The sequence below is a fragment of the Homalodisca vitripennis genome, chromosome 2, assembly GCF_021130785.1.
Source record: "Homalodisca vitripennis isolate AUS2020 chromosome 2, UT_GWSS_2.1, whole genome shotgun sequence".
NCBI classification, from domain to species: Eukaryota; Metazoa; Arthropoda; class Insecta; order Hemiptera; family Cicadellidae; genus Homalodisca; species Homalodisca vitripennis.
In genome coordinates this window covers 10,100,448-10,120,338 of record NC_060208.1, presented here as the reverse complement: position 1 = coordinate 10,120,338, position 19,891 = coordinate 10,100,448, and the positions used below count along the sequence as shown (strand labels likewise).

At 31.9% G+C, this 19,891-nt stretch overlaps 1 protein-coding gene across 3 annotated transcripts in view; it reads right to left on the bottom strand.

Moving 5' to 3' along the window:
* Positions 1-235: 235 nt before the first annotated feature.
* Positions 236-19,891, bottom strand: part of LOC124353533 (protein lifeguard 1-like) — a 91,518-nt gene continuing 71,862 nt past the window's right edge. For 2 of the 3 annotated variants that reach the window (XM_046803410.1, XM_046803415.1), the window contains one exon: positions 6,198-6,627. In XM_046803410.1, the coding sequence (XP_046659366.1) occupies positions 6,262-6,627 (366 nt within the window). In that variant the 3' untranslated portion in view covers positions 6,198-6,261. Of the gene's footprint in view, positions 681-6,197; positions 6,628-19,891 lie in introns of those variants that run through there. The other variant, XM_046803411.1, reaches the window with a different exon arrangement.

Sequence of the window (19,891 nt, the reverse complement as noted above, 5' to 3'; positions counted from 1 at the left end):
TTGGTTTACAGCTTGTTTATAGTATATGATCTAGGTCTCCCTAGCATTGGTTTAGATCTCTGTTTATAGTATATGATCTAGAACTCCCAAACATTAGTTTAGAGCCTGTTTATCATCTAGCATTGGTTTATAGCCTGTATAAACAACCCTGTGTATGCTATTTATTCCATCCCAACATAGCACTAACGCTAAATACAAAATAGACCAATCATTGAACAATTAAAAAACACAATTATACATATGTAATAAGTTTATTCATAAAACACAACAAGAAGTCTAAATAAAGAATCATAACACTTTTAAATCCTACCTAATGATCAGTTATCTCTAGACGCACCGAAAATTGTCAAAATGTACAGGAACAAGTTGACTATATCGATGTACAAATTGAGAGCTCCAAAAATGTACTCTTCAGGAGAAATAGAGTACTGATGATCCCCCCCTATCATCATCTGGGTGTCGAACACGATGTAGACTGCGAAGAGAAGAGCGCCAAGGGAAGCGTAGACCATCATCATGGTCTTGCCAGGGAAGAACATACAGACTATTCCGAACACCAGGAGGATTATCGAGGCTACGAACAAGATTCCACCAAGAGCTGTGAAGTCTACTTTGGTCTGAAAGGCGAAAATGGTGAGACCTATGGCAACAATGAATGTGATCACAGCAGCGTAGAATATCTGAAAAATATCCAAATGCATTTTTGTCAATCTTTCTGGATAATATTATTTTCTTATTAAAACGTATTTAAACATAAATTGAGAGTAAATTTTAACAAGGTTATTTTAAGATACGTTGAATTTTTCCTTTAAAGTTAAATGTTTTTAAGGAGAAATTATAAAAAACTAGACTAAAATTTGTACCTTCCTCAAGAATTTATCAAGTAAAAATAAAATAAATATCTGTTATCACTCTATCTACTTTATTAACACACACTGTATTAATTAACTGAATTAATAGAAATTATCAATGCTAGTGTGTTTACATGATCAAGATTGTTTTATGTTAGGTATCATATGTTTATTGGAATGCCACAAGGAATATAAATTTGGTTTAGGAAGGAATAAAAATTACGAAACTGTTGCCATTACTTGTAATTTGGCAGAAGGAGTCTAACCTTACCTGTTTTTTTTCTTCAAAATTGTCATTTTGTTAATATTAGTAATAAACCTCTAATTTTATCTTTTGTAAGCCACTATATGGAGAGAACTTTTTACGAAAGGCTAAATCGAATGTAATTTTACTGGCTAAATCTTTTTATGTATCTGGCCCTTAAATTTCTTTAAACCATCAGTGTTCCTTTTCAAGGATGATGTTATACACAATTTCTTTAATGTAGTCACAAAGTACATAACTAAACTTTTCAAGATTAAAGACATAAAAAATTCAAATAAATTTAAATAAATAGCAAAGAAAAGATTAGTGGGCAACTGGACCACCACCAAAAGCAAAACGAACACAAAAATATAAACAATCGAGGAAACTGTTTATAACTTTTAACCATTAATTAAATATTGTCACCTATTAATGAGATATAACTGTGCATTTTTAGATATGTAATAAATAAGTTACAGACTGAGGAATGTTTTCTCTGTAACTGTCTTGTTTCTTGCTTCAGAAGATAGGAGTATCTCTTGGAGTTGACGAGTCAGCTGGTTGAATCCTAGATCTTCTGTGACAAAAACTACACAGATAAAGGCATTTAATTAGTTTAAAATCAGGATAGCATGGCAGCAATGTAATAAATTGTTTATCATCCTATACCAACTGCACAGTAGATATTTTAACTGTGGTCTTATATAAGGGGGGAGGGGCTCAAACCCCCCACAATTTTTAAAAACAAACAACAATTTTTTCCTAGTAAAAGATTACTGAGCCCCTTATTTTTTTAGGGTTTTTAATATTTTCTAAACCAACCAGAGTCAGCCCCCAAAATAATGTTCTATCTACGCCACTGATGTTTTAACCCTTTCTACCCCAGGTGTACTTCATATATCTGAAAGGTATATCAGCTCCTGTTATAAACACCCACCAAGCCTACATTTTATTCCACCATGGATAGATTCATAATGTTATGTTTGTTTTAATTCTTGATGAATTATGAGGTAATTTATTTTTATTTATTTATTATTCAACTAGCGTTTATTGTTCGGGTAATTTTATTAAAATACGCTATTATTTAAATTCATACATAAACCTGTTTAATCTGATGTTTATAATATAAATATTATTACTATTACTTATTACGTATTAACTCTTGTACAAACCAATCTTGTACAATTTTGTTTGATATTCAAGATCTCTCGGTCTCAGGGATTTATTTTAGAAGATTGTGGAATGAATTTAATGATTGCAACAGTTTAAAATCCAGTGCTTAGAACAATTTCAAAATTGTTGTAACATTACACTGAATCACATTTCATCACAGGAAATTGACTGACAAACACTATACAAAATATGTAACACAATGTAGTTTTAATACAATAACAGAACTTACATCACAAATGTATAACAATATTATTTATATTAAGTAAATTATTTATTTTCATTCTCAAATGAGGAAATAATAGTAATTTTTACACTTACATTTCTTGCACATAATTTTAAAATAATGAATGTTACATTTAACATATGTTTCACACCACAGAATTAAATTTCAGTGATGAATAAAAGTTTAAGTGAACAACGAAGTTTTGTGATCCAAGTGCTTTTGCTAACAGAATTCTCATATAATGATTTTAAACTTCGTACTTTTGAAGTTGGGCATATTTTGAAAGGATCCAGGTTATTACTGAACAACTCTAAAAGGAAAATTCTCCATTAAAGTGTGGACATTCATATTACAGGTGTAAATTTTAGTGTGTGCTTTTCTGTGAATGCATTAGAAATACAATTTTGTAATTGGAGGTATGTCATTCATAATTTATCTCATAAAAGTTATTCAAGAACTAATTTAAACAAACTAATATACTAACTACTAACTAAAACTATAAGATCAATCTCAATTAATTATTGGACTATTATAGCCTATCTGTCTTACAGTTAGACATGATCTGTAGCCTACTTGTAAGGTAGGTTGTGAACCAAGAAAGCACATTATCATGCACCCCACTAAAAAATTAAGTTGAGGGTTTTGATTTCTATTAATGCTGTAAAAAGTCTTTCTCATATACAGAAATATTAGAATAACACGCAAGTTGTTGGACGTAACATCATTAATTTGTCGGTTGACATAAAAAATGTTCTTGTATTCTTTAAGCCCATTTTGACACTCGGAAAAGATCTTGTTATTAGAAAAATAAGCCACAGATTGTTTTCCAACTTTTGTTTAAAGAAACAATAGTACAGTATTCTCTTAAAAAAATTGATGGGCCAGAAGTTATTTTTATGTCAAAAATTATTTTTTATGTAGAAGGAACACCTCCAAACATTGTTGTAGGGGAAACTGATTCTGCTAAATGTCTAGGAATACACATAGACAAAGGGTTAACCTGGAAAGTTCACATTAAAAATGTATGTGCTAAATTGGAATTTTTTTCTTCAAAATTTCTCAAAGCTTTGTACATCGTAAGCGTTTTAATGAAGGCTTACTACAGATTAATATTTACATACCTGTCCTACAGAATTTCTCTGTGTAGTAGCTGTATCATATGAAACTTGATGAGTATTCAGACTGCAAAAAAAGCTGTTTGAACCATCGCAAAATTGAACAACTGAGAGTCATTTCGAAGTGCCTTCAAGGAGCTCAACTAGCTAACTTTATCCAGCTTGTATATTTTAGAGACTTTGTTTTACTGACAATTTCAGTGTATAATGTACACAGATACGAGACAAGAGGTCGGGAGTGCTTTCGAGCCCAACAGCATAGAACAGCAGTGTGTGAACGCCTCCCTTCTCAAGCTGGGATCAAATTCATGAACAGTCTCTGAAACACTAAATTTAGAGACCAATCCAAAAAACATTAAAACCCAATTAAAACACTACCTGGTGTATTGTGCTTTTACTCAGTTGGCGAGTTCATGAAGATTGATATTCTCAGCAGTGTTGCAATCCTGGGGGTTGGTTCCATGAATTTTGGTTGTTTGTATGTGTATGAACATGTGCCTGCGTGCAGCTGTATCGTAAGTTGAGTGAATGAACTGAGTTTAAGATAAACACCGTGAAAATTGGTATTATTATTGACTGTTGCAATGCGATGTAATATATATTGTCAACTCAATAAATATATTCTATTCTATACCTTAGAGGTTTAAAAAATATATGGAAATACAATGCCTGAAGAAATACATTAATTTATTACTAAGTAAATAGGTAATGTTAGATTTAGATTATCTGATAAAAAATATATCAAACTAGGTTCTTGAGTTTTAAACCAAATCACAATTGATAAGACTAGAAAAATATACATTGTATATTTTGATGTTTTAGTTTTACATGACCTTGAATCATGAAAATAATCTAAATGGATTCACTAAGGGCATAAATAGTAAGACTATACAGGGTGTTCAGTAAAAAGTGTTCCAATACTTTGGGATTTTGTTCTACACATAAAAATGAGCAAAAAAGTTCATATGAAGGTATGACCTAAAAAATTTAGTTTTCCGTCTATCAGTCTTTATGCGTTTTTTATCAAAATAATTATATCTTTTGAATCTGTTAAGATAAAGTTATGAAACTTGTTAATTGTACTAACCTTTGGTATAGCTGTCTAAAAATAAAATATTAACAAAATCCTTACACCCGTTTCAAAATGGGAGACTTTTGTCGGTTTTGAGTTATTTTGACGGCATAATTTAAACAGCCGTAAAGTATTAGAACACTTTTACTGAAGACCCTGTATACATACCACTAAAAACACAATTAATGATTAAAATATTGTTTTAGAGGACAATTACAGCTAGCATCAGCATTAGATCACTTTGTTTCTTTTTTCCTTTTGCTATTTGACACTATGAAATTGTCAAAATAATAAAGTGACTGTGTTAGATTTATATACAAGGTGTTTGAAAAGTATGGGTACGGCTTAATATTTTAAAAACCATAGGAGATAACATCTATAAACTTTGCACAGTGTCATATGGCTATGTAAACTATTTTTTCTTGCTATTATTACCATGACATGCCAACCATGGGGGGACGGCCCACAGAGGAAAACATGGAAATCTTAAATTAAAGCATGGGTCGAGTGATACCTCATTCGAAAGAGCTCACTTAGTAGAGTTGAATGCCGCAAACCGCATCTCAAAAGGTTTATCCAATCAGAAATGGCGGGTTGTTTTAGATACACATTGTGAAGTACATTATGTGCTGCTATTTCTGACTTCTTACTTTTTTATGCTCATGCTGTAACAACCAATATTCACAATAATCTTCCTTTAATGTTCTGTGGTGTTTGAAAAAATTCTATCTGGAAAATATCTAAAAATAAAGAACAACGTACAGTGGGTCAACACAGCGCTTTTATCAGCTAAGAGCAGATGCATCCAGCCTGGCATTGCACAGAATTTGTTGTTTTGAAACTTTTTTGTAAGGGCTATAATTTGTTATTTACAAAAAGTAACAATAATAAGGCGTAACTATTAATAACTAACTATAAGAAAGGCTGCCTTGGCATCTGCTTCCAAACTTTTCACATAGATAAATAAGAGGAAACAGAAAAAAATAATTGTGTGATTTGCTTTATATTAACAAAATTGTGCCTGTTATTTAAGTCAAATAACATAAACAACCAGTATTGTTTAAAATACATTCATCAGACACAACTATTTTGCAACTTTTATTACAATTCCAACAGTAATTTTTTCAATGAAATCCATTAACTCAAGTGAGCACGATCACTTTAAACATATTCTTACACAAGCCAGGACCAACAATCATGTCAAAATAACTAATAATGCCTTTAAACTGACAAAATGTTTTTTACTCTTGGCTGAAGAATGGAAAGCAATGTATTAATCAGTATGATCTATCCATAGATTAAGCCCTTATTTAAAATAATTTATTTGATAACAATCTTCGCATCTTAGTGAAAATGTTTTAATCTATTAAAATACCTAGGTAAGGTTTATCAAACACTTTTCTTTCACCTAGTATGAAAAAATATCAAAATCGATTCCCTCAATGTGACAAATCAATGACACATAATTCATCAAAAATACATTAAATAAAAACTAAAACTTAACAATCAATTAAGCACGTTACAGACGACAATGTTTTATTTACGAATGAAAAATAATGAGTACAGAGTGATTTAGGGTGTTATCAGTTATCATCACCTGTCAGTCCTAGGAGAGACAATAAACACATAAACAAGTTGACGATGTCCAAGTACAGATTTAAAGCTGCAAAAACGTACTCTTCAGGAGAGATAGAATATTTGTGTTCACCCCCAATCATCATCTGTGTATCGTAAACTATATAAACGGAGAACAAAAACGCTCCGAACGAAGATATGAGTATACGGAACAATTTATTTGGGTAAAACATTGCAACTATCCCACACACAACCAAGATTATCATCCCCACACACAGCACTCCGCCAATCGTGGTGAAGTCTATCTTGGTCTGGAATGCGAAAATAGTGAGTCCGACGGTAATTATCAGGGTAATCGCTGTTGCGTAGAAAATCTGAAAAAAATGTTGTCATTTATTTTTTTATACATCCTAGACTTTTATTCAATAATAATTGTGTTTTCAAGTTTTCTCCAAGTATTGTATTACTTAATTTAGAAACAAACACTCCAACAGTGATTGAATTTTATTTTTAGTATTGTAATTTTTTGAGTACCTATTGTGTAAAATAATTATTTATAAAGCAGGTACAGCATGGTATCGACTGACCATGGGGCTACATCTACAGCCTGGTTGTCATGGCAACAGTTCAAATAATATAAAACATTATTTATAAAGCGGGTACAGCACGGTATCGACTGACCGTGGGGCTACATCTACAGCCTGGTTGTCATGGCAACAGTTCAAATAATATAAAACATTATTTATAAAGCGGGTACAGCACGGTATCGACTGACCGTGGGGCTACATCTACAGCCTGGTTGTCATGGCAACAGTTCAAATAATATAAAACATTATTTATAAAGCGGGTACAGCACGGTATCGACTGACCGTGGGGCTACATCTACAGCCTGGTTGTCATGGCAACAGTTCAAATAGTATAAAACATTATTTATAAAGCGGGTACAGCACGGTATCGACTGACCGTGGGGCTACATCTACAGCCTGGTTGTCATGGCAACAGTTCAAATAATATAAAACATTATTTATAAAGCGGGTACAGCACGGTATCGACTGACCGTGGGGTTACATCTACAGCCTGGTTGTCATGGCAACAGTTCAAATAGTATAACATTATTTATAAAGTGGGTACAGCACGGTATCGACTGACCGTGGGGCTACATCTACAGCCTGGTTGTCATGGCAACAGTTCAAATAATATAAAACATTATTTATAAAGCGGGTACAGCACGGTATCGACTGACCGTGGGGCTACATCTACAGCCTGGTTGTCATGGCAACAGTTCAAATAATATAAAACAACATTATTTATAAAGCGGTTACAGCACGGTATCGACTGACCGTGGGGCTACATCTACAGCCTGGTTGTCATGGCAACAGTTCAAATAATATAAAACATTATTTATAAAGCGGGTACAGCATGGTATCGACTGACCGTGGGGCTACATCTACAGCCTGGTTGTCATGGCAACAGTTCAAATAATATAAAACATTATTTATAAAGCGGTTACAGCACGGTATCGACTGACCGTGGGGCTACATCTACAGCCTGGTTGTCATGGCAACAGTTCAAATAATATAAAACATTATTTATAAAGCGGTTACAGCACGGTATCGACTGACCGTGGGGCTACATGTACAGCCTGGTTGTCATAGCAACAGTTCAAATAATATAAAACATTATTTATAAAGCGGGTACAGCATGGTATCGACTGACCGTGGGGCTACATCTACAGCCTGGTTGTCATGGCAACAGTTCAAATAATATAAAACATTATTTATAAAGCGGTTACAGCACGGTATCGACTGACCGTGGGGCTACATCTACAGCCTGGTTGTCATGGCAACAGTTCAAATAATATAAAACATTATTTATAAAGCGGGTACAGCATGGTATCGACTGACCGTGGGGCTACATCTACAGCCTGGTTGTCATGGCAACAGTTCAAATAATATAAAACATTATTTATAAAGCGGGTACAGCACGGTATCGACTGACCGTGGGGCTACATCTACAGCCTGGTCGTCATGGCAACACTTCACTTACAACATGGAGTGAAGAAGCAAAAGTCCTCACAGTTTTGAGGGACTGTTAACAAGTAGGGGAATAGTATACAGGATACCCTAGTTGAATGTAACTAATTGTGGTAAAATGTCCATAAAATTATTACATTATTATATTATTATTTACCTTCATTGGAGTAGAAAGTCTTAAAAACAAAAAACTTAAAATATTTTTCAAGAAATGGTTTTACGTGGAAGTTTTATACTGTATAAAAGTTTGATACTGTGAAACACAATGGTAAATTTTACTGTATCTAATATTATTGTATGACACTATACATTTTGCAAATGAATTACTTATGTTGAAATTCTTACAAAAACTATAAAGTAACTACCTACCGGTTTACTTCTTAATATCAATTGGATCGATCCCCATGGGTCACTTGCTCTTAAGAGAAAAGAATAGGATTAAACTGATACAACAGAAAAAGGACTTGATAGAAAATAACAAATGAACGCTCACAGATGAACTGCTCCTTTACCTTGGAAACCAAAATCAATAACAGTCCTTCCTTACGCTAAGAGAAACCTGTCTACCGAGTCTCAAGTTCCTAGAACCTGTTTATCCAGAATGATTGTAGTGGCAAAGAAACACCTTTTGAATCCAAAACTAACAGAAATAAAAATGAAATTAAACTATTAGAGGCGAAGTTAGGACTAAGTCCTCACTTCCACTTAACCTCAACAACAAAGTATTTCCATGGAGCAAGTGGACCTATGTATTTGGTTTAAGACTTTAGAACCCTTATATCAAGATTTATCACACAAATGGGGACAGACAACACAATTAAGGGCCTCATTATAATATTACTGGAGAACCTTTACCTTTGCAGTTAATTCTGCGGCAGTCACCCTCTTTCTGTAACATCTTTGGTTGATCATGGTCTTATGCACAAAGTTTGAGTAATCCTTGGAAAACACTAGCGAAAATTAAATAGAGCTGATAAATTATATAAAACATTTATCTAACAAGTAATTTTAAGTAAAATTCTTTACAATGTCAGATAAGGTATAAAATAAAATATAAAAATTAAAATGAGTGAATGTTGCACTAGTTTTAGTGGTAATCTTTATAAATACTGTGAATGCTGGAAACGTGTCAAAATATCACAATTTTTTATTAGTTGGGTAATAATTTCCAAACAATATGGACTTAATCTTGATCATGTGTATTTTTTATTCCAAAAGCTATGATGAATCTTCATTGTTGCTTTCAAACCTTTTTCTTGATCTTGTTTGAAATGATACTCTCTGAGAAAAGTTATTTTCACACTAACGTAGCATTTCCACCAAGCTAATGTATCATTTCCATTGCTCATGCTGAAGAAGTAACTATTTAACTCACTCAGCGTAAAGGAGGAGATACATTGTTTATATATTCTTATTATTCACCTACAATTTTTTTTCGAAATAGCCTGTAAGTTTTTATTTTTATAAATTAAAAACAATAATTTTAGTTATGATTCACACCGCATAACTTTTTTCACTCACTTCAAAGCATATTTTGTAGCATTCATACGTAATTTTGGTAGAAACAAACACACAACTAAAAACGTCATTTTATTGTTTATTTTTCAAATTATGAAACATTGCAATTATTCACAAAGTACCAGCTTATTTCACAGGTAAAATGTGTTTAAGAGGTTAGCCTTTAGTTTTATGAGAGAACAAAACAGTAATGGTAGCCACAAATAAATGTAAAAATAATATTTGTTAATCTGGTGCAACATATTTCATGGATCATTGATTTAGTTTCAAGGTTTTTAAATTTAATTAACAACTTTAACTACCTTCATTAATAATTGTTTATAATTCCTTAATAAACAACAGCTAATCAATGTTAAATATTTTAATGCTTGTATTAAAATAATACGTTGCCATCCCTTGGAAAAAGCATGTTTTATTTAATTCAACTTACTTTCTTTATTGCTAAAAAAACAATAAAGTTATGTATAATTCTAATTATTGTCACATTCATCATTATCTCCAAGGAAGTTGTTTCATGCAGTTAAAGTTTCAAAATCTAATAATGATCTTACACCCTTCTTGTAGTGATTTGTGAAAATTGTTTTATGTTACATTGCTAACAATAGATTTATGGATTTGGCATCGTTGATGGAAAATTGAGAAGAAACTTTTTCCATCATCCTTCTACTGCAACAACCTTGGTCTACGTTAAAAGCTAAAGCTTTTAGACAGTTCTAAATTTTAATTCCTCCAATTATTCAGTGTTTTAGCACAAATGCTGAACGTTTAATACCAGTGTCTCAGTCAGATTAAACTATAGTCACCTCTTAGTAATCATACAGTTGGGTGAGATACAACAAATTATTTAAATTACAATTAAAACTTTTCTCAAGAAACCAACAGTTTAATTGTACAACCAAATTTAATTTTGGGCTACAATCTAAATTATATCAACCTACCAAACCAATCTATGATGAGATGTAATTTTAAAAGTATATCTAAAAGACTAGATGAGAAGAAATGTGTTTTAAATCAACTCACTACAATAACGCAATACCTCAATTTTAATAAACTGAACTATCCAACATTAAAAAAATCTTTTTCTCTGTTATTAATCAAAGGTGTTCTTTTTTTGCTTTGGAATGAGAAACATGGACAACTATGGCGTGTCTATTACTAGATGTCTCGTAATATTTCTGGCCATGAGTTGTTATACTTAAATGAGATAAATAAATAAGGCTTCGCGAACTTTCGGATCATAGCCATTGCAACATAATTCTGTCATGTTTCATGGGCCACCACTAAAAGATGAAAGGAAGAATATCAATACAGCCAGCTTTTAGATCCTCTTGATCACCAACTCCATCAAAGCTTCCGTAAATCCAAGATATGTTTCCACCCGAAGCTAATCAAATTCATTCCAAACAGATTTCAAACTGTCATCCTTAACAAAACAAAGTAGGAACATTTCTGAAATTCACGTTTGTACTGATAGTTAATTTGTAAATGAAACAAAAAAATCAAATTTTTAGGTTTACATGTGGATAATCTTACATCTTACATGGGACTCCCATATTGATTATATAATGAAAAAAATTAACTCAGGTATTTATTCTCTAAAACGAATATCATTTCTCTGTAATTTATCAGTGCTTCAAACTGTATTTCATGCTCATATTCAGTCACATGTATCCTATGGACAATAAGTGTCTATGGCAGGACCTCAAATCAAAATCTAAATAAAATTCTCTGCCTTCAAAAAAAGTCTGAGAACAATTTTGTGATTAAGGAGTGATGATTCAGTCATGGAGCATTTTACCAACGAATATTGAAAGTGTATAGCCAGTATATTTTTAATACAATCATTTATGCAAAAAATCACAAACTCAATTTAAAATTTTTTAAAGACGTACACTTTTATAATACCAAAAACAAAAAAACCATTATATTACCCCATCATAACCTAGAAAAATTTAAGAAAGGCACTACCTATGCTGGAATACAATTTTTAAACTATATTCCCAAAGCAGTAAGAGAAACAAATGAATTTAGAAATTCAAACTATTATTGAAAGATTTTCTTTTTCAGCATGCTTTTTATTCACTAGATGACTTATATTCAGTAACTCATAAACATACAATACAATATAATAATGTTTTTAAGGTTTTCTTACAATTTTTTACTATATATCATATGAGGTTTTACAGTATGAAGAAGTAACATTTTAATAGTAGTTTTAATGCACTTGACACTATTTATTGTGTATTTATACACAATACTAAATAGTGTACATACTAAATAAAGACTTTTTGATTTGAGTTGATCCTCAATAATTGTAAAGTAACACTGTTGTTTTAGTATCTCAGCATCGAGTACAGGATTTCTCTTAGAAAGACTTTCATAACTGCTAGTCCCACAATGTCAGATCCAGAGGGCGGCCAGGCTTTCTCTCAGATTTAGAAAACATTTTTATGAAAAAATATTTTGTTTCACTCTCATTTTTTTAACTACTCGAAAACACTTATCTTAGCTAAACTTTGAGTATGAGTAGAGTTCTTTCTAAACTTTTATTTTTTTATTGTAACAAAATGCAAAATTACCTGTCACAATAACGATGTTACACTGAAACACAGGTGGCCACTTCAAAAACAGGCTCCATTTAAGCATAGAATATGCTAGTTTCACAACGCCCATATTAAAAATAGCACACGGGATCAGAGTGCATAGACTACTGTCGGAATCAATAATACTTCCACACTTAGGACACAGTGATAGACGCCTATCTATTTTGGGACAGGGCTAACATATCAAACAGCAGTAACCTCACACATGCTTGAGGTTCTGATGAGGTTCAGGATAAAATCTAGTGATAATAATTTCAATGTCAATTTTCTTTTGGAGCTTGCAATAAGCATAACCTAGTAGAAATAATCAAATTTAAAATAAATTTTCAATTGATTTAATTTTTTAAAACATAATATTTTATTATGTTGGTACTCCTGCTCCTGAAGCAAAATTTACAAGCTGTATTCATTGTTTACTTTTTCAGTGGCAGTTGATAAGGTTAGGCGTTTTATGAACTCAGTAATTTCCGTTTGTTAAAATAATTGATCAAATTTGAAATAGTGTTAAAAAGTGTGGGAAATGTTAACAAAGACCTATGGTGATTCTGATATGAGTAAAACAAGGGTTTATGAGTGGTATTAACGTTTCAAAGACGGCCGTGAAGATATTGAAGATGACCAACGCTCCGGATGCCCCAGAAAATTAAGAACTGACAAAAAAGTGGAAGAAATGGTTATGAACGAATGTCGTATTATGATCAGAGAAGTCCCTGATAATGTTGATACTCGTATATCAATTGGCACATGCCATGAAACTTTTTTCCAATTATTTTTGGGTATGAAATGTGTGGCAGCAAAATTAAATTTTGAACAAACACAGCAGCAAATGGAAGTTGCTCAGGAGTCATTAAATTAAGTCAACAATGACAAAGGACTACTGAAACATGTTATAACAGAAAATGAAACATGGGTTTATGGATATGATTCAATCATCTCAGTGGAGGCATTCTGGATCCCCAAGACCGAAAAAGACTTGAAAAGTGCAGTTGAATGTGAAGGTTATGCTCACTTTGTTTTTTGACTTTAACGGTATAGGGCATTATGAAGGTCAAAACGGTTAATAAAGTGTATTGCCTGCAAGTTCAACGCTGTTTGCATGAAGAAATCAGAAAAAAACCCAGATTTGTGGTAAAACAATTCATGGCTTTTGCACCATGACAATGCACTAGCTCACACATTATTGCTGGTTCATGAATTTTTGGCAAAAAAACAGTACTGTAACGATGCCCCAGCCTCCGTATTCTCCAGGCATCACTCCATGTGACTTTTTATATTTCCAGTACAAAGAGAACCTTAAAGGACTGTCATTTTAAAAGCATATTAAAAGTGCATCGCTGAAAGAGCTAAAGGCTATCCAAAAGTTTGAGTTTGAGAATTGGCAGAAGCGCTGGCACAAGTGCATAATATCTAATGGGGTTATTTTGAAAGTTGCAACATTAATGTAGAGGAATAAATATATATATATATATATATATATATATATATATATATATATATATATATATATTTTTCAAAACCTCTTGGACTTGCCAAAAATGGTGATCTGCATGTCTGGCAGAAAAAAAGCAATTAGAATATTAGCTGGATTATCATACCAAGAGTCTTGCAGACAACATTTTTCTAGGCTTAAAATTATGACCTTGGCATGTATTTATTATATTTTCTATAACCTAATATATGTCAAAGAAAATGAAGATAGATTTGAAACACAATGTACACTCCATGAGTATGATACCAGATCAAAAGATAAGGCTAGATAAATATTATAAAAGCCATAAATACCAGCAGTTAAAACTATTTAATAAGCTTCCTCTTTTTATTAGAGCTTTACCTTTCAAACAATTTAAATCAAAAATGTCAGAGTGGCTTAAGCTTAAGGAATTTTACAGTGTTGAGGAGTATATGAAATGTGATATGTTGTAAATAACAAATATATATATATATATATATATATATATATACAGGGTGTATATTATGTCTGGAAACACCCAAATATATCCTTTAATAATTTAAATATAAATTTGAAACCTCTTACAATCGTGATAGAGATTGGGCATCTACTTTTTGGAACAATGTTTTGTTATGTCACACCAACGGGGGACGTCCTGCCGAGGGTATCGTGAATATTCTTAATGGAAGCCTATACCTTGTGATACATAATTTTAAAGGTAATAGCTTACTGAATTGAATGCCACAAACCGCATCTCAAAGGAATTATTCTATCAGAAAATAGAGCATTTTTAGTATTGAAAATTTACTGATGTTCAACAATGTAATTTTAACATGGTTTCTTGCCACAAAATGTGTTACACTAATTTTTTTAGCATTTTTTAAATGTTCAATTAAAATAAAATAAACAATTTATTTTTAAGCTGGTTTCATTAGTACAAATTTACCAGTTTTTATTACAATGAATAAAACTTATGAGTCACTTTCTCTGATTACTTATGAATCTGTACTTGGTGTTTTTCCAGTCAGCAGGAAGGTTTAAAGAGACAAAGGTCACTAGCCTATGAGAAACATTATTGTGTTATTAATCATCTGGTCTACAGGTTTCAGTTTGTTGAGCATGGAGCTTTCACTAGACAGGTCTAAGCTTGGGAATTACAAATGGACAAAGGTCATATCATTCCTGTCGAGTTAATCAGTGTCTCTGAAGCATTGCTTGTCAACAAGTTATCTAATTACAGTAGTTCAGTTTTTATTTGGCATTTTAATGGAATTGTCTGAAAGAGAACGAATTACTCTGTTGATGATGCGAGGATATGGCGATCGTCAAAGATCTTATCGGGAAGTTTGTAATTTTGTTTAATGACACTTTCCCAGAAAGGAATCCCATAAGTGTTTCAACAATATCAAAAACTATTGAGCGTTTTGAAATGACAGGGAGTGTACGTAATCGGCCAAAGTCGGGTAGGATACAATCTGCAACAGATGAAGAACATGCACTAGATGTTTTGCAAACATTTATGAAGACCCACATACATCGCTCAGAAAAGCTGCACAGCAACATGATATGCACCCTATGTCTGTGAGTAAGATTTTGAAAATTAATAAATACAAACCATTTAAAGTTCATTTAGTCCAACAGTTAAGTGAGGATGATTACGACAGAAAGAGTTGAGTTTTGTGAACTTGTGATGCGCAAATGTGATGACAATAGAGATTTTCTGACCAACATACTATTTTCTGATGAGGCAAACTTTTTTTCCTAAATGGCAATGTTAACAGGCACAATTGCCGTTACTGGGCTAGTGAAAAACCCACATTGGATTACTGAGTCCCATTCACAGCAACCACAAAAACTGAACGTATGGTGTGGAATTTTAGGTAACAAAATTGTTGGACCCTTTTTCATCAATGGAAATTTAAATGCCGAACTTTTTACTACAATATGCTCCAAAATGAAATAATCCCAGCTATTCAAATTGCATCAGGAGAATACTTTGATAATGTATGGTTTTCAGCAGGATGGTGCTCCACCCCATTATGGGAGACAGGTAAGAGAGTATTTGGATTTAAGGTTTCCTCATAAAATGGATTGGCCGAAGAGGAGAAATCGAATGGCCTCCAAGATCTCCGGATTTGTCACCAATCGATTATTTCCTATGGGGTCATTTAAAATCCAATGTTTATAGAAGAAAGCCTCATAATTTGGAAGACCTAAGAAACAGGATTATAGAGGAGATTGCTTTTGATAACTGAAGAAATGTTAGGCAACTCTGTCGAATCATTTTTACACAAGATTGGCTCATTGTCAAACCGTAGAAGGAACACAGTTCGAACAATTGCTTTGACACCAAATGCAGGTAAAACGTTTGTTGTAAGACTTTTCTAACAGCATACATTATTTTTTATTTGTAATAAGAAATCAATAACATAAGTATTTCCATAATTGTACTGTAATAAAAGCTGTAAATTTGTACTAATGAAACCAGCTTAAAAATAAATTGTTTTATTTTATTTTAATTGAACATTTAAAAAATGCTAAAAAATTAGTGTAACACATTTTGTGGCAAGAACCATGTTAAAATTAACATTGTTGAACATCAGTAAATTTTCAATACTAAAAATGCTCTATTTTCTGATAGAATAATTCCTTTGAGATGCGGTTTGTGTGCATTCAATTCAGTAAGCTATTACCTTTAAAATTATGTATCACAAGGTATAGGCTTCCATTAAGAATATTCACGATACCCTCGGCAGGACGTCCCCCGTTGGTGTGACATAACAAAACATTGTTCCAAAAAGTAGATGCCCAATCTCTATCACGATTGTAAGAGGTTTCAAATTTATATTTAAATTATTAAAGGATATATTTGGGTGTTTTCCAGACATAATATACACCCTGTATATATATAAGGATATTCCATAATTTATTATATTTATTTTAAATTTTAGATTTTAACTCCATGTCTCTGTGTGTTTTTTGTGCTTTTTATGTTTTATTTATTTGAGTAGATTTAAGTATTTGTTATATATTTATTATAATAGATATGACTGCTAACTAGTATATATTTATACTATATCAATAGAATTACGCTGGTAAATAATGTTATTTTGACGAAGCCTATTGTAATCTTTGGAATACTTAATGGCCAATAAAACTTCTGATTTCTTCAAACTAGACATGCCTGAGACTTCAGGCTGGCATTACACAGAAGATCCCTTTTTTTCTAAAAAAAAACCATCATACACAGGAGCAAAACTCCACAATCTACTCCCACCTACGATGAAGGAAGACAGCCCAGAAATTCTGAAGAGAAGACTGAAGATTTGTTTACTGGGGTAACCTGTCTACAGCATAGAAGATATTTTCACCCATGATAAAGAACTTAAAAAAAACACATACCATGTATTTTTATTAACTTTTTTAACCTGATTTTATATAAAATGTTGATACTTACTCTGTACTTGGATGTTCATGAATAAAGCTTTCTGACTTCTGATTTCAAAAATGAAAATTTTCAGTCACTTTTTGAACATAACTTGTATATCCATTGTCAGACTCCAGTGATCTAACAAGATTTCAATACGTTTATTAATGTAATAATTATTTTACTTTAAATGCTGTGTAACAGATTACAAAAACCTCTCTTAAATTGCTAACACAATCAGCTTCAAAAGACAAAATCACTAAAAACAAACTATATTGAGACAGCACAAACAGACAACAAAAAACAGTTTATAATTAGAAAGCAGGCCTTCACCAAAACAAAATCTACTTTCAAACATATTTACATGGAAAGCTGTTCACGATCTTTTTATGTTCGCCTTATAACAGTTTTTATTCTATTTGACTTACTAAGTAGAACTAAATTATTTTTATATATTATAAAGTAATTTTCAGTCATAATATAGTGGATAGCTGAACGCACACCAGACATCGAATCGACTTAAGAGACTTCAGATTCAACAGATAAGTCATTAAATAAATGGGGATTTATTTATAATTAAATTAAACAATTAGGATACATGGATATTTTTCAAACTTAAAAAACACACACATGCAATGACATAGTCAAATCAAACCATTCTTTATTCAATATATGTACACTGTTATACAACCAATAGAGATGACAACAAAGACAATTAAAAAGATCACTAAATATGATTCTCAATGCTTTTTTTAATGATGTAATATCTTACCTAATTTTTCTTGGATGTTGCTTCTTTATGTATATATATATATATATATATATATATATATATATATATATATATATATATATATATATATATATATATATATATATATATAAAGAAGCAACATCCAAGAAAAATTAGGTAAGATATTGTATATATTATATATATATATATATATATATATATATATATATATATATATATATATATATATATATATATATATAAATATATATATATATATATATATATACAGGGTGAGTTTTTTAAAGTGATCCAATAGCTAACTTTTTAATTACACGTCTTAGCACCACACTTTAAATTTGGAACTTGCTCAATTTTAAGTTTCACTCAGGGATACACTTTCAAATTTTTTGAAGATGGCCGCCATTTTCCAATATGGCGGTCAACTTTAAAATCTCTAATGGAACACCCTGTATTTTATGTTGTTTTTTAGATTCTACTCTAAAAAATAAAACCTTTTTGTACTTGAGAGTTTTTCCATATCTCTAATGGTTCAGGAGCTACGCGGACTGGAAGTTTTCATAATTTTTTCCAATATGGCGCCCAACTTTAAAATCTTTTATGGAACACCCTGTATTTTATGTTGTTTTTAGATTCTACTCTACAAAATAAGACATTTTGGCTTCTGAAAGTTTTTCTATATCTCTAATGGTTCAGGAGCTACGTGGACTGGAAGTTTTCGGATTTTTTCGGACTGATGGTGAAAACTTTCAGTCCACGTAGCTCCTGAACCATTAGAGATATAGAAAAACTTTCAGAAGCCAAAATGTCTTATTTTGTAGAGTAGAATCTAAAAACAACATAAAATACAGGGTGTTCCATAAAAGATTTTAAAGTTGGGCGCCATATTGGAAAAAATTATGAAAACTTCCAGTCCGCGTAGCTCCTGAACCATTAGAGATATGGAAAAACTCTCAAGTACAAAAAGGTTTTATTTTTTAGAGTAGAATCTAAAAACAACATAAAATACAGGGTGTTCCATTAAAGATTTTAAAGTTGGCCCCCATATTGGAAAATGGCGGCCATCTTCAAAAAATTTGAAAGTGTATTCCTGAGGAAAACTTAAAATTGAGCAAGTTCCAAATTTAAAGTGTGGTGCTAAGTCATGTAATTAAAAAGTTAGCTATTGGATCACTTTAAAAAACTCACCCTGTATATATATATATATATATATATATATATATATATATTTTAACCATAAGATATGTGGGATTGAATTAAAGCATAATATATGTGTTGTTATCTAGTTATGGGCAGATTTTAAGACTCTAGGCCTTTGTAATAATGATTATGATTATTTTCCATATTATTTTAATACCCCTGAACTGCAAACGGATAATTAATATCAACACACACCTTCACCAGTCATAACAGCATTTGACTAATGTTTCAACACGTTCAAAAACGTGAAAACGTAGTTCAACGCATTATCAATATGGTTTGACAAAGGTATGAGTTGATATTAATTGCTACCCAGGAGGGTTCACTTCTGGCTGGTGTTTACCTTCCAGTTGAACCCACACTGAGTACAGTAAAAACCGATGTCACTTAATTCTGGGAAATGTTATAGATGTCCAGAAGTGGCACATCACTTATGTTATGTTACGTTATGAAGAGGCAACTGCAAATGTTAGTTACTGGGGTGCAAGGGTAGATCAATAGGTCTAGTCTACTGCGAGAGATGACTTTTGGAGTTGGGGCTCCCTAAGCGTTAAGAGGCTAGCTTAGGCATTAGGGCGTGCCACTCCTGCCTGCTTTGACTGGAGAGGCTGGTACAGAGCTGGCTTCCCCTTCTTCCAAGAAGACATAACTGA